Genomic DNA, 15,256 nt, shown 5'->3' on the forward strand with positions numbered 1-15,256 from the left:
CTTTTCTACTCTCCACAGCCCTGACGGGGCTAGCTAGCCCAGTGCCAGCTTCAGCTCCATTAAAGCCAACTGAGGGCTCAGAAAGCCGTAGTAGCGGCTCCAGGCAGAAGTGCCACATCCCATCTGTGGGCTCTCTCTGTTTGCCAGTGGCGATTGTCTCCCTGCATTATCATAGCCATTTTAATTGTTCTGGAACGGAATTAACAACATCAGAATGAGCTGTCTTGCAGCCCGGCTTCTTTCTCCACGCTCATCCACAAGGCTTTGTGAGGAGCGCTCGCCTTTGTTCTTGTAAATGGAGGAACATCCCAGCTCCAGGCGCCTGGGTGTGGGAGAGCCACCTGGGTGGGCACCAGGTTGGGCTCTATGACCTTCCTAGGGAAGAATGTTTGTGCCCCCTCATTGGCCCAGCTCAATTTCCAGTCCCAGAGTTGCTGAGAACGGGCTTCATCCCATTGCTGGAACAGGCTGCTGAGATTCCAGGTGCCTTCCAGCCCCTGGAGAGGCCTGGAACTCCTACAGAGGGATGAGTACGTGAGCCTAGGCAGGGAAGTCTCCAGTGCCCTGATGGATGGCTCCGCTCAGGGTGGACCCCACCGCAGCACTGCTTTCCAGCCCTAGTTCAAGGTCATATGGGTCAAGGCATGTGTCTGTCACTGTGAGCCTTAGTCCTGTTTCAGGGAGGCTGGGTCCAAAGCTAGCACCCACAGTACTGCAGCTAGGAAACCTATCTCATTTCTCCTTCCTGGGGCTTGTGATGTCGCCCCCATACCCCAGGCTGAAGATGGCCAGTGTGGTGGGGCTCTGCCTGTTAGTTAACTTCCACTCCCCACCACCACACTCTGTTGCCGGTGCAGTTACCTTCTCCCACACATCACACCTCCTGGTCTCACCCCCTGTACTTGCCTGCGTTCCTGGCTTAGGAACCACTATGGTTCTTTGGTTTTTCCTGCCCTCAGCAGCCACAGGCAATGTCATGAAGCCCCTGCATCCTAGTATGGCATCTGGCTATCTGAGGTCAGTGTGAGCAGGATGGCACTGACCCCAGTAGTGTGGCCTGGATTACAGCCATCATAGTCCTTCAGACACAGAAATATGTCCCCCATCCCATCTGAAAGATCACTCTACAAACCAGCCTGGCCGCTATTCCATCCTCATGGGTCCCCACGCCATTGACATGACCAGTACCATGGATCCCACAATGGCTTCAGTATTGGGTGTGAGCTAACACGTGTTGGTATTGATGGCCCTGCCACAGGCCTGTGGGTCTTCCACAGAACCCCCATTCCTTCTGAAAAGGAGCAGCCCTGAGCCGCTGTTCTGGGGAGCAGCAGGTTTTATTAGCTGTGAAAGGCTGGGGGTCCCCAAGTATCAAAGGGGTGCATCCTAGACATCCCCCTGCCTGAAGACACTGGCCTGCCTCCAGAAATGGCTGAGGACCATTGCTCAGTTGGTAGAGCACTTGTCTACCACACACAAAGCCCTGGGCTAGAGCCTCCACACTGCATACAGCAGGTATGATGGTGCACGCCTGTAATCTCAGCACTCAGGAGGTAGAGGAGGAGCCTCTACCACGTACTACAGTGGTTCTCAACCCTCCTAATGCTGCAACCCTTTAATACAGTTCCTCATGGTGTGGTGACCCCCAACTATGAAATTATTTCATTGCTGCTTCATAACTGTAATTTTGATACTGCAATGAATCATAATGTAAATATTTGTATTTTCCAATGGTCTTAGGTGCAACCCCTGGGGTTGAGAACCATTGACATAGTAAGTTCAAGGCCAACGTGGAATGCATGAGACCCTGTCTGAAAAATAAAACAAAACCAAAGATGGCCCTTCCATGTCTTCTGTCCCCTCCTCTACCCTAGGGCAGACACCTCACCAATCATGCATCCGCTATGTTTATGTCCATCATGTTTTTGCCCAATGTAATGAGCATAAGAACTCGCCATTGGGGAGCTCTGGACCAAACCCCAAGTGTGGGGTGGCTTGACATATGGGGCCTGAGAGTTTTCCTGCAGGACACCGTAAGCAAAGAATAGACATGTCTGCTGTGTGACCCCGTGACTCTGTGTGTGAGCCTGTGAGTCTGTGTGTGAGCCTGTGAGGCAGGAAGGCCTGAAGCATCCATCTGAGTCCAAAAGGACTCGGTGTTGGTGTTTCTATTGGTGATGTGTGGTTGGGAAGGGCTGTGACTCTTGTCCTAGCAAGCAGGTATCCATTACCTGAGGAGGGACAGACAACGTAAAGGACAAGGATAGGAAATGCATCAAGTGACACCAAAGCTTAGGAACTGTTGCAGAGTGTCGGGGTAAACACAGGGTGAGCTTGCCAGGAGACCAGAAAGAGTCACAGCCTCTGCCGCGATGGGTACCTGGCCCTGCCCTTGTCCTGCCCGCTCTCCCCAGGCCCCAAAGCTGAGCCTGTTTGGCCATTAGGAAACCAGGGTGGCCTTATCCAGAAGCACCTCATGATTTCCCTGGGGCTCATGTCCACAGGTTCTCTCAGAGATATGGAGGCCAGAGAAGAAACCCAGGCCATGGACATCAGCCCCATGGAGGAGAAGGCCACATCCCCTGAGGCCCCAGCCATAGAGGAACCCCCAAGCCCACCCAGAGAAGGTGAGTGTGCAGATAAACATCCCACATAGAGCTCATGGGAGGACAGGGGGCGTCCTCCAGCTCCTGGCCCCAGGACCTAAAGAAAGCAGGGAAGGGGGGTATCTGCAGTGCATGAGATGGAGGTCCAGCCTCATCTAAGGTAACTGAGGCCTGGGTGGGAAAATCCAGTCCAAGGCTAGACCTCAGGAAAGCCAAGCCACTCCCAGTCTATTTACCCCTGTGAAATGGTGTCCACAGGATATGCAGGGCCATGGCTTAGGCTCCATACACAGTATCAAGCGGCACTCAGGAAGAGCTGTGAGGCTCTTGAGAGGCAAAGAACACACAGTATATGCTGTGCTGAAGGATGAGGCCCAAAGAGGTTAAGAAGCTTGCCTGGGGTCACAGCCCACACTCCAGCAAGAATCTGACCTAGGTCTGGGTTTAGACTCATCCCACTGTCACATTGCCCCCTTTTCTCACCCACATGACCTCCTCAGACTCTACTAGGTCTCCTGGTTGCAGTTTCCCAGGTCAGTGCATTTCTGGAGCTGAAGACAGGCATGGAAGGAAACCCCACAGACCCCCACACCACTCAAACTCTAGGAGGCCAGTTCAGGCCAGGTGCTGGATGTAGGACAGTGAAACTTCAGATGCCCCCTGAAGTCCTGGGAAGAGGGAACTCACAGGCAGAATATTTGAGAGATCAGCACTTTGCTTGCATCTTGGAGGCCACTGAGTTCTGGAGAGATGGTAGAGAGGTACCTAAGAGATACCTGCATCCTGACTCAGTATCCCGGGCTCTATCTGGTTGTGAGTCTAAAGCCCTGTCATGTCTGTCTGTGGCTCTGAACTTCAGGAGCACTTCACTGCATACCCATGAGCCTTTGTTCCACCTGCAGCCCCAAGCTGCAAGGGCATACCATTCCATATCTACTGTTCTTTGCAGAGTCTGAATTAGCCCACACTAGCCTCTTCCAACCCCCACCTAGTGGCAGAGATTAAACCCAGGGCTTCAAGCATGCTAGGCAAGCACTGTACCATTGAGCCACACCCCAACCTTGCCCACCAGCCTCTGATTGGACAATGTAGCTATTGGGCCACTTGGGAGGATGGTCAACTGGTGACATGACCAGAAGTGAAGGAGAGGCAGGTGACCTTAGGCAGAGACCCCCAAAGAACCACCTGTGCTGTATGCAAAGAGGGCTGGTACTCTGGCAGTGGTGCCAGCAAGTGTGTAGGGGACACAGGGACAGAGCAGATGGCAGAGGATGGACAGCAGAGATGGTAGAGGGGGGAACAACAAAGAGGACAAAAGGCCTGGGGAAATGGGCTCAGTCCATAACGTGCGTGCCACCCAGGCTTGAGGACTGAGTTTGAGTCTCAGCATCTCTAAGATCTAGGTGTAGTGATGCGTGCTTCTGACCTCAACACTGGGAAGGTGAGCAAGTGTGTCCCTGGGGGTCACTAGTCAGCCAGCCAGATTGCTTGAGTGCTAGGCCAATGACAGACAATAGCTCAAAAAACAAGGTAGAGAGCAACTGAGGAAGAACCTCCAAGGTTGTTCTTTGGCCATCACACATGAAGACACACACACACACACACACACACACACACACACTCACACACACACACACACAATCTCACACACACACTCACATACTCACTCACACACACTCACACTCACACACACACACACACACACAGTCTCACACACACTCACACCCACACACCCACCCATACACTCACACACTCTCACATCCCCACACAGTCTCTCTCTCTCTCTCTCTCTCTCTCTCTCTCATATACACACACATACTCACATACTCAATATTCACTCATACACACACACTCACACTCTCACACACACACCCCCCACACACACTCACACTCACCCCCCCACACACACACACACACTCACACACACACACGTAGTGGGGGGATAGGGTGGAGGGTAGAGTGGAACAAGGAGGAAGATGAGGAGGAAGGAGGAAGACTATGATGGCAAGACAACAGAGTTGACAGAAAAGGAAGGACAGAGGGGACATCAGAGAGGTCTTTACAAGTCTGAATAGGGAACAGAAATTCCGGACAGGCCTCATCCCTGGGGGCTCCTCACTGTGCACCCCACCAATGTACTAGAGTCCCTGACTGAATGGCTGCAGGCCAGGGACCCTCCCACTTCCCTTCTTTTTTCCAGGCCCAGCACCCAGCCTGAGGCTCTGGCCTTTCCTTGGCAATAGCCCCGGGGTTCAAGCCCTGACTCCATCATCCTCAGCTCTCCAGGGACACCTGCCCCAGGAGTGAGGGGGCATTGCCAGGCCAGGCTCCAGTCAGGACCGTATTCATTGTTCCTGTTTGCTTTGCTTTTGCTGGCATCCAGTACTGAGGGGTGACGCTATCTATGGCTGGCCCTAGACCACCTCTCAGCCTCAGTTTCTACTGGGTGACCTCCAGGAGAGCAAGTACCATAGGCTGCTCCCTTATCTCCTCCACCATCGGTGCTACCGGCAGGAGCTGCACTAAGGCAGCTGTGGCCGAGCTGCCAAAGGGCAAATGGCTGGCGGCTACTGGACTTTGACCCATGGCTTCCAGGGGAGCGGGTCTTTATCTGATTGTGGAGCTGGGGCTGCTGAGAGGGTAGGCGGGTGGGGCCGGGAAGGATCGGGGACAAACAGCCAGGCCTGCACCTGGCACCGGCAGCTGTGATAACGCAGTGATGGGCTCGATAACGGCGCAAGAGCCTATCTGACGTTCAGGCGGGTCCAGCGCGGCTCCTCACAGTGGCTGGAGCTCAGATGCCAGCCACTTTGATTTATAGCCAAAAATAATAGGACTTTTATACCATGGGATTGATTTATTTGATGTTAATCACAGCCCTTATCGTGGTATTAATAATCTGCTGTTCCCATGACGTCACCCAGGGGGCTTTACAGAAGCGCATCGATCGGGGGCCACACTGGTTATCTGGCCAGCCAGGAAGGCAAACATGCCCTTTGGGCTGGAATTGGGTGCGGGGCTGGTGGAGGGGCCCAGCTGTTGCAGAGACCAGTGAGCCAGAGGCCACAGGCCTAGGTGCACTGGGTGGGCACTGGGCTGTGACAGACAGCAGCTAAGGAATAATTATTACTGCTGTGATCAGCAGGGGCTGAGGGCTTTTTAAGGCCAAGAGGAAACCTGTAGTGTTAGATAAAGCAGGAGGGCAGGTGACTGTGTGTCCCCTAGCCTCCGTTTCCCTCCTGGTCACAGGCTAGCCCAGCAAGAATGTGACAATGTTTTCCTCTCTACAGATGTGAGTACACCCACAGTGCCAGCACCCCCTGAGTCCCCAGAAGGTCCCGAGGATATGGAGGGGCAGGAGTTGGAGATGGCGCCCCAGGATGAAGAGAAAGAGGAAAAGGAAGAAGAGGCAGCCATGGCCAGTCCCTGGAGTGGGCCAGGTAACCGGGCTGACTAGTCCAGTACAGCATTGCTATGACCCGAGGACAGCCTTCTGGGCTAGCCGGAGACTAGGCTATCTTGGATTCTTGGAGAGCGCTGGTGCCCAGGTCTATGCAGTTGACCCAAGCAATGTGGTCTGTGTTGGTCTCTGGAGTGCTCACACCCAGAGCCTGTGGTATAGACAGAAGCATTTGGAGGGTCTGGTGTGACTGGTAACGAAGACTGAGAGATGACAGCAGGAACAGGCACCTGAAGGGGTGTCTAGAGGATGTAGCTGGAGCTGCCAGTCTGGGGTCTTCCCAACAGCAGATGGTTGGCATTCTAAGCGGGCTGGTGCCCAGGTGGGCTCAGACGTGTGTGAGAAGGAGAACACCTGCTCTTCCTGGGGGCTGCAGCCTATCTGAGGTTCCTGGTTACCATCAGCCCCACAAGCCAGTCAGGCCTGTACCTTTGCACATCTTCAGGCAGTGAGTGCTGCTGGTCACATGCTAAGCTAGAATTGGCAGCTGGCTCAGATCTCCCAGGTCTCAGAATGTGGCAGTCATGGTACCCTTGCTTCTGATAAACAGATACCATGGCCCAGGAGCACAGCGAGGGTGTCAGTGATTTCCAGGGCTCTTATTGCGGGCTGAGGGCTACTGTGCAGGGCAAGCAGGTGAGGTGGGCTAAGTGGTGTGTGTATAAGTGGTGTATCAATGAGGGAGGAGTGTGGAGGCTGAGCGTGTGGGTGGGAAGCACATGTGTACACAGTTACCGAGTGTCAGCTGTGTGTGAGCATGTAGGAATTATCACAACCAGATTCCTATATGTGTCTAGAAGGCATGTCAAGGGTCTTGTCTTGCTGAGGGATCAGAGGAGGCTTTGTGGGGGCAGAGACCCTGTTCCTCCCCTGGAGAACTAGGGATCCACATTGGAAAGGGGGTAGAAATGGACTCTTAACTGAACCTGTGGGTGTTTTGGTGGGGTCCTATGGCATTCGAAGAGTATGGGAGACCATTGGTGATGTCTGCCATCAGGGCAAAGGAAGATGAGTGACAGGTGTGGCTGAGGGGTACACAATGAAATAACAGCCTGAGGCCAGAGAGGAAGGGTTGGCCCAGAAGGCCACAGTCAGAATGGGGACCCACACCCTGTATGGAAACTGAGTCCACTCACAGAATGCCCCATGGCTAGTTGTCTTGGGGCACTCCCCTCTGCCATCCCTTAGTACATCGATGCTTAGCACACCTCTTGGCTCTAGATGACCTGCCCGAGATGTATGACAAAGATGTCCACTCCTCCTGGGGTGCCTGGTGGGAGTTGGGTCCTGTCCTCAGTTGAGGCCAGTGTCCCCAGACCTCGGTACCATGATGGGAGTAATTGCACTTGATCTCACGGGTACCAGGGCCTTCTGCACCCACGGGCCAGCCTTTTCCACTCACATGCCCAAAGCCATAGAACTGGGCAGAGCCTTGTGTCCAGACTGCCCAGCTTCTAACCAGCCCTATGCTGACTCAGTTTCTCCAGCTAGAAGGGAGTCTGTGAGTACTGACCCAGCACCAGGAATCCCTGTGTGTCTCTCTCTGTTCCATGTCTACAAGCATAAAGTGGACAATGCCTGCTGGGGATGGCAGGGATCATCTGTGTCTATGGACTTTGGTGGCCACATGGATGGTCTTTACATCAGCACCATGGGGCCAGCACAGTGTCATCCCCACTTCAGTGCAGAGCAGAGCATCACTGGCTGGGAACTGCTGCTACAGAGACCCAGAAGCCAGGCCATCAACATCAGTATTGAACATTACCCACTGTCCTCATCCACATAAGTGTTATTACTTCATTTTTTAGATGGAGAAGCAAGGCCCTTGTAGTTTGCAGCCCGCCCTGCCCCTATGAAGGCCATGCTCCATGGGCTGTGGTTTGGGGTCAGGGTGCACCCCAGCTTCCCGAGTTATTTGCATCCTCAGGGGCCAGGCGGTACCCTATCGGCTCCCACAGATAGGAATTTCTGTGCAGTGGGCAGCGATGGGGTTGATAAGTGGCCGCTGGCCAACCGCCGTGGTAGCCATTGCCTATCAGCTCCCACACAGGCCGTGCTTATCACCTAGTGGGAAGCTGCTGGAGAGGCCCAGGGGGCTCTTATCTCCAGGGCTGCCCGAGCCTGTGATGAGGTTGTAGGGTTAAGGCCTGAAGGCAGTGCCCAGTCTGGTGACAGACCAAGTGGCTACTTTTGCCTTGCTGGTTGCCTTTGACTCTTTCTGACCTCTTTCTGGCCTGTAGCCCTCCTCCAGCAGGGCCCAGCACCCACCCTGACTGTTCCAGGGAACCTGCCTGAGAGGCATCTTCCACTGTTCCTCTCTGGAGAGAAGGCACAGAGCTGGCTTGGACTCCAAGTCTTCCTCTGACTCTGTCTGGCTCAGAGAAGTGCCTGGACCTGAGCCCGTTCCCATCTGCTCTGCCTGAAGTGGTCACTGGACCCATGACAGAGCTGACAGTGCGGGGCTGGGATCTCCAGAGGGCTCTGCCTATCCCGAACACAATTTAATGTTGCTACCCAGGCTTCTAAGTATCAGGGACCACCCATCAGATTCCTCTCTAGATGAGACAGGACTTAAACAGGCCCCAGAAAGTGGCTGTCCAAGAGCCTCGTCTTAGGTGTACAGATGTGAGAAAGCTCATGGCCTGATGGCCCAGGCCTAGAGCAGATGAAGAAAAGTCCTCCAGGAAGAGCTGGCAAAATGGCTTAGCAATTAGTGTCCGCCACATACGCATGAAGACTGGTATTTCACATAAATGCCCAGTGGACATAGCAGCCCACCTGTTGTAGTTCCCGTCAGAGACAGAGTGATCAAGGATGACTCCCAGCATCAATGCAGGCATGCACAGGGGAAATGGAAAAAGCGGGGGAAAGACCCCCAAGAAACCCCCATGTGGCCTCCTAGTTTCCATGCTGCCAGTGATACCCAGGAGCAGTCACTTGACCGCTGCAGACCCAAGTATAGTTGTACTTGCTCAAGAGCTTTATCAACACTAGAGTGCAGCCCCAAGGTCGTGTCAGTCACCATCACTGTCATGATTTCCTGTCCTCTCCTGGTTCTGTCACTGTGCCTGGCTCCCTCTGCCCCTGTCTGGTACTTGATGGCTGGGGGTAGTGCACAATGGCGTTTTCATTCATCATCACAAGTTCTGTGTCTTGCCAGATACTGGCCAATCAGTTCTTCCATGCTGCAGGAGCCCAGCTTTGCTGAGTGTCTATGGGTGGGCTGCTGACCTCTGAACCTCAGTTTCATAGTCTGTAAAAATGGAGTTGGGGAGAGTCGTTGTGGCCCTCCAACTTGTCACCTACTAGGCACCTGGTTTCCCTCATACAGGGGTGCAAGCAGGTTCAGAAACCCCTCCAGCAGCTGATTTTGCATTACATTTGCACCTGAGCAGCACAATGGGCAATGTGTTGTTGCAGATCTGATGGCCACACACTGCCCAGAGTCCTGTTTTGTACTGACCCCCACAGTGTGGTCTCAGCACCCTCTTCTGGGCAGTGGGGATGGTGTCGCCCCATGTAGATTATAAACCCCAAGGAAAATGCCAGGAAAGTGCCTTCAGCGCACATGTGATCAAAGTCCAGATGTGCACAATGAGCGCAGGGTAGCCCTGCTCTCAGTGCTCCGAACAAACCAGATGGTGCTCTGTGGCCTGAGAGGGGCCTAGATGGCCCTTCTAAGGTTCGCTGTGTCTTGCTGTCTGAGAGGTGTGTAGATGCCAGAGAGCGGAGCTTACAAGAAAGGAATGGCCATGCCAAGGCCCGGAGAGCTTGGAGCCTTAGCAGTCCATGAGCCAAGGGAGAGTGGAGTCAGAGGGGCTGCAGCCCAGGGCCCTGCGGATTTGGGCCTGAGCCCATCAGGTGAGGGGAAACGGAGGATTGGAGCAGGAAGGCTTATGTGCTCCCGAGGCACAGCAGGGACACACCCTGGGTCTGAGGAGCACAGGTCACACTGTGGAAACAGAGCTCGGAAGCTGTGTACAGGGTTTGGGATACCCTTGCTGAGACCAGTCCTGGCTTCTCTTGGTCCTCAGCTGAGTTCTAGTTGGGAAGAAGAAGAGTAGACAGGAGAGAGTCTGAGTTGTCATCTTTGAAATGACCTTGTCTGCAGGAGTGGTGGCTGTTTCAAATCCAGCTATGCGGAGGGCTTGAAAGTAGATCTGCAACCTTGCCCAGCTGCCTTGCTGTGGAATGTGGGGACCTGTCCCCATGCCTGGTACCCCTCAGTGTCACGCTCCTCCTATCACCTTCCCTTAACATCAGGAGGACGCAGCTTGCAGACACTTCAGTCCTGTCAGGATACAAGTCCCATCTAACTCTGTCAGGCCCCTGCCCTGGCCCTCGTGGCCCACCTGACATGATCTTGAGCAAGTAGCAGAAGAGAAGAAATGAACGAGCTGCTGTTAGTCAGGTAGCCTGGTGTGGAGTCCTCTTCCTGGGGATTCCTCCAAGGCTGGCCTCAGCAAAGGGATTGATAGCCTACCCAGTTCCTTCCCCAAGACTCCATAGAACTGGGGGATCTGGGACACAGAGGGACCGTGACCTTCCCAGGTCCCCCAAAGACTGCATGCATGCCATCTGTACACCAGCTATGTGATGCTGCCTGTGCCAACAGGGTGGCACTCCATCTGTCATGAATCTCTCTCCCACTCCCTCCCGGTGCCTGTCTCGGAGGCCAGAGCAGGTACTAGAATGGGATGCACATTGAGTCACGATGGGGGCCCCAAACCATCCCCTGGGGTGTGCTTTCTGGTAAAGTGAATGGAGAGACAAAGAGAGTTCCACCCTCTGTCAGTATGAGTGCAGCCATAGCTAGCGGTGAGGGTCAGGAGTCAGCAGGATTTCAGCAGTGTTCTTCCCCCTGGTGTCTTGAGCCTGGGACTTACTCTGGCCGCCACTGTTTGAGAGCAGGATCCAGGGGCAGAGCCTCAAGTTGAGGCAGACCGTAAGAAGAAGGGCAAGGGGACCTCAGGGTGACTTGAGACAGCTACACCAAGCACACCACACCATGTGGACATGCTAGGTGACCCAGGACCTCTCCTTCAACCATCCCCAAGCAGGACCCAGTTCTCAGTTCGGGAAACCCCTGGAGGTTTCCAGGGGTTGAAGGACAGGCAGCCGAAGAACCACCTGAGCTCCTTCAGACTTGCTGCCCTGAGTCCATGTCAGGATTCCCATTGGGCTGGGCCCCAGCCTGACCTCCTGAGAGCATCTACACAGAGAGACAGACCTGCAGGGGTGAAGGCCAGGGACAGAGAGAATAAGCAGGTATGCCATGGCGGTGGGGCAGCTTCCCCATTCAGGGTCAAGGTGCTAGGCCAAGGTCTGGCAGCATCCTGAGGCCCGGGGAGGATGTGGAAGAGGAGAGAGAGCACTGGCTGGGAAGGAGGTGGCACCCTGTGTTCAGCACCTTCCCATGCACATTTTTGAGAAGAAGGTGACTGTAGAATTCTTCCTGGAGCACACGGTCCTTGGGAAGGATTGAGACCTGTAAACCCACCCCAAGTTCCAGAGATAAAGTAGAGCGGGGAAGGGGAGTCCTGTGGTTCCTTACAGCTGAGATCAAGGGGCACAGCTGACCCCACAGCCCTGGCCTGAGGAAGCCCAGCTGTGTGCTGAGATCCCAAAGCCCAGCTGCCCAGGCAGTGTGTAGAGGAAAGAAAAGTCAGGAAGGACTGTTTCTCTTCTACCCAGGAGTTTCTTGGAGCCCAGAACTCTTTCCAGGAGCTGCTATGAACCGAGTGAGAGCCAGTCAGCCCATCCCAGCTCCTGGAGGCAGGGCCAGGAAGGGTGGCCATGTCCTAGGCCAGTGTGTCCCTGAACAGTGTCAGTCAGCAAAGGGGGTGGCTGAGTGTCAAGGCCAAGTGGGAGAGCAGATGGCAGCCCTAGAGAAGGACCCCATCTCCAAGCTGAGGACTGAAAGGCAAATTAGGGTGAAGGGAGGTGTTCAGGCAAGGAGCTGGAATATGCAAAAGGCCTAGGGCATTGGGGGCATGGCATGAGGGAGCCTTAGGGCTAGGGTGAGCATGGGGAGAGATAGTACTGGGCATAGACGGGGCTGGGTTATGAGCCATAGAGTTTGAGGGCAGCCCTCACAGCCTTGCCTTGTCATGGTGCCAGGGATAAAATCCTAGCCCTCAAACACACTCCACCTCTGAGCCACACCCAATCCCAAAATTCCTGGCTGCACAGAGAAGATGCTGCAAGACATTGGGAGGTCTTTGATCAGCTGCCTGGGAGAACAGATCAGAGTTAGAGCATCCCACAGTCTCAGGGTGGAAGGGGCTGCTGGGGCCACAGGAGATGTTGTTGACCGTTTCCTGTTGGAGGCCCCAGCCAGATCTCCATCCGGCCCAGGGTCCCAAGGAAGCAGGAGATGGGGACCCCTCCCTCCCATGGAGCAGTAGCTTGTTATCTCGACTGTGTCCGGCTAACTAATCTCGCAGGCCCGGGTTTCTGTGTGAACCTCAAGGCCTGTTATCTGGTGGCTGAGGCAGGACGGCTCGTCCTGATGGACAGCCTGGGAGATGGGCCGATAGCTGGCCATGCTCCCCTCCCCACGACCGTCTGGCTGGCATGTGTGGGTGGGAAAAATCATTCCAGCTATTCTGTGTTATCATGGGGCCTGGCGTGGCGGGTGATAGGCCTATTTGTCTTAGATTAGCCAGCGGGGGAGGGGGCACTAGTAGATGGCAGGGGTCACTCTGGGGTCAGCTTCAGAGACCAACCCAGCAGCTTGGAGTCCCTTTGAAGACTCATGTTGTTCTGAGACCCCAGGGTTGCTATGAACAATCTGAGGCTAAGAGATGGATGAAAAATCCTAAGGAAATTGTATCTTTACAGTCAGGCATATTCTTCCTGGATAGTCACTGACTACCTCCTGGGGCAGTCACTCTCAGGGGCTGGAAAGACACAGGGAGGGCCTTGCTCTCCTGGGATGTATTGGAAACACTGCTACCTCCGTGTCTGAGGCCAGAGACAATTCTAGATGGTGTCAGAGTGGGGCTTTCTGAGCCAATAAATCAGCAGCCACCCAAACTAGTGTGTTGGGGCCGAAGCCATGGTGAAAGGCCTGAGCTGAATGTACACAACTAGATCTAAGTGCAGGGTGAGGAGAAAGGAGGCGCAGAGGTAGAGGGCCCCATCAAGGAGGGCCTGTGGTGGCAAGCAGGTGATTGTCCTGGAAACAAGGTTCAGAGGTCATAGCCTGGGGTCAGCATGGGCCATGGGAGGATGGCTGACCCTGGATGGAGATGGACACCCTGGCCCTGCCCACATGAATCCTGGGCTAGCTGTGGCTGGGATTCCACCTTGACAACTGTTCTGCGGCATTGGGCCCTCGAAACTGTAGAAGGGGGCTGTCACTAGTGCTGCCACCCAGGTGACCTGTCAAACTGCCTCCTCCCCATGCTGGCTCCCATGCCCTCCTTGCTTCTCACACATTGAGCACTGGGTACATGCCAGCCTGTTACAGATCTCAGGGTTGAGGACTCCATCCCAGCAGCAGCTGGAGTGGCAGCCAGTCACCAAGGGACAGAAAGGTGGCTGAGACATGGGGGCAGGGCCAATGGCTCTGAATGGCTCTGAACTCCAGGGCCCAGGATTCTTACAGAGCTCTTTCTGTCACCTGATAAATGGCCCCTAAGGTACAGCTGGTGTAATGGCATCGGGGGACCAAGCATTCCAGGTAGGTCTGCTCCAGGAGCAGATCCCATTGACTGCTGTGTTGGTAGAAAGAGAGCCCCGAAAAGACTTCAGAAGAAATGAGAGTTCACTATCCAGGCAGCCGGAGGCACTGTGGTACCCCACTACAGATGTAGAAACTGAGGCAGACAAGAAAGATGGGCAGTTCTGGGGAGAACTGAGCAAACCCACCCATTGGGAGTGTCTGTTCCCTACCATGAGGTCTCAGCACAAGGGGCTCTCACTGGACACTGTAGGCAGAGAGGGTAAGTGGACAGACAGTAGGACATCCAGTGGGAAATGCAGGTGGAGCCCCAGAGGGGCCCCAGGCCTGGCTACCCACCGCATGTGGCCTACTGACCTCACCCCCTTCCGGGACCCGCTGTCTGTGGCCTGGGCAAGCTATCTCGGTGGCGGCGCTAATCAAGTCGCTTCCTTCTCCGCCCTCCCACCGGCTTCCTGCCCAGCCAGCAGCCCCACAGCTGGCCTAGACATCAGCGAGGCAGGTCCTAGGAACTTGGTCCCCGCCAGGGGAGCTTCCACCACTGCCTTCCAGCAGTTTCCCTCCTGTCCCCTCCCTGGTTACAAGGTCTGCATGTCATTGCAACCCTAAGTCGTGGTCTCTTCAGGACAGTGGCCACAGAGCAGTGTGTGTGGTGGGAGACAGCTGTTGTTCCTGGTGCCATGGCTGATGACGCCACCTGTGTGGTCGCTGCTGCTGCCCTGAGCCCCAGTGTCCTTACCGTCTTCAGTGCCGTCACTGGCTTCCTGGCCACGGGTACCCTGACTAACAGCGCCCCTGGCCCTGCAACCATCACTGGCAAGTCACACTTGCTAGCACCGTCACCCCAGGAGTAAGAGCCGACGCTGACTGCCAGTTAGTTCTCTCTTCTAACTGTCATGCCCAGTCCTGGCCGGAGCCACATCTGCCCCAGCTGTTTCTACCATGACCACCAGTACCTAGTGGGAATAAGACAGGAGCATGAGATGACCTTGGGTCTATGTTCTCACTCTTCTCGTTTTTACTGGTAGCAATGATGGCCTCATCCAGAAAGCTGTCCGTTCTCTCTGGGATATGGACAGGGTGACTAGGGTAACGCCGAAGTGGAGCAAGCTTGTGCTTCCCTACACCCACAACTGGAATCTGCACAGGTCCCGGGTCCAAGGCACAGTACTGGGACCCATGGGTACTGGGACATGCTTCCTCCCCTCTCTGTCTTACCCTGCCCTAGAAGGGAAACTGAGGCAGCTCTGCTTAGTTGTGGGCAGCACTGCCCTTATATGAGCAGCATTTATGAGACCCCCCCCCCTCCCTCGTGAGACCCAGCATGCTGTCAAGACTTACCCAGACCCAGGATGGGAGCCAGGAAGCAACCCCCACCCACTCCCTGCCAGCCCTATGACATATCTCTGTTCTTTGAGAGGCGCCCCTTCCCCATAGCCACGATGGCTCCTTATTTATTTATTTATTTATTTATTACCCCTCTATCTCTGTGCGTAACTTTTG

General features: G+C 54.8%; 1 protein-coding gene across 4 annotated transcripts in view; it reads left to right on the top strand.

The window, feature by feature from the left end:
* The window catches only part of Zfpm1 (zinc finger protein, FOG family member 1), a 60,582-nt gene that overhangs the window by 21,594 nt on the left and 23,732 nt on the right, over positions 1 to 15,256 (top strand). For 3 of the 4 annotated variants that reach the window (XM_042277803.2, XM_042277801.2, XM_076572230.1), the window contains exons 2-3: positions 2,505 to 2,627; positions 5,897 to 6,046. In XM_042277803.2, the coding sequence (XP_042133737.1) occupies positions 2,519 to 2,627; positions 5,897 to 6,046 (259 nt within the window). In that variant the 5' untranslated portion in view covers positions 2,505 to 2,518. The remainder of the gene's footprint in view (positions 1 to 2,504; positions 2,628 to 5,896; positions 6,047 to 15,256) is intronic. The other variant, XM_076572231.1, reaches the window with a different exon arrangement.

Source organism: Peromyscus maniculatus, chromosome 5, assembly GCF_049852395.1.
Source record: "Peromyscus maniculatus bairdii isolate BWxNUB_F1_BW_parent chromosome 5, HU_Pman_BW_mat_3.1, whole genome shotgun sequence".
NCBI classification, from domain to species: Eukaryota; Metazoa; Chordata; class Mammalia; order Rodentia; family Cricetidae; genus Peromyscus; species Peromyscus maniculatus.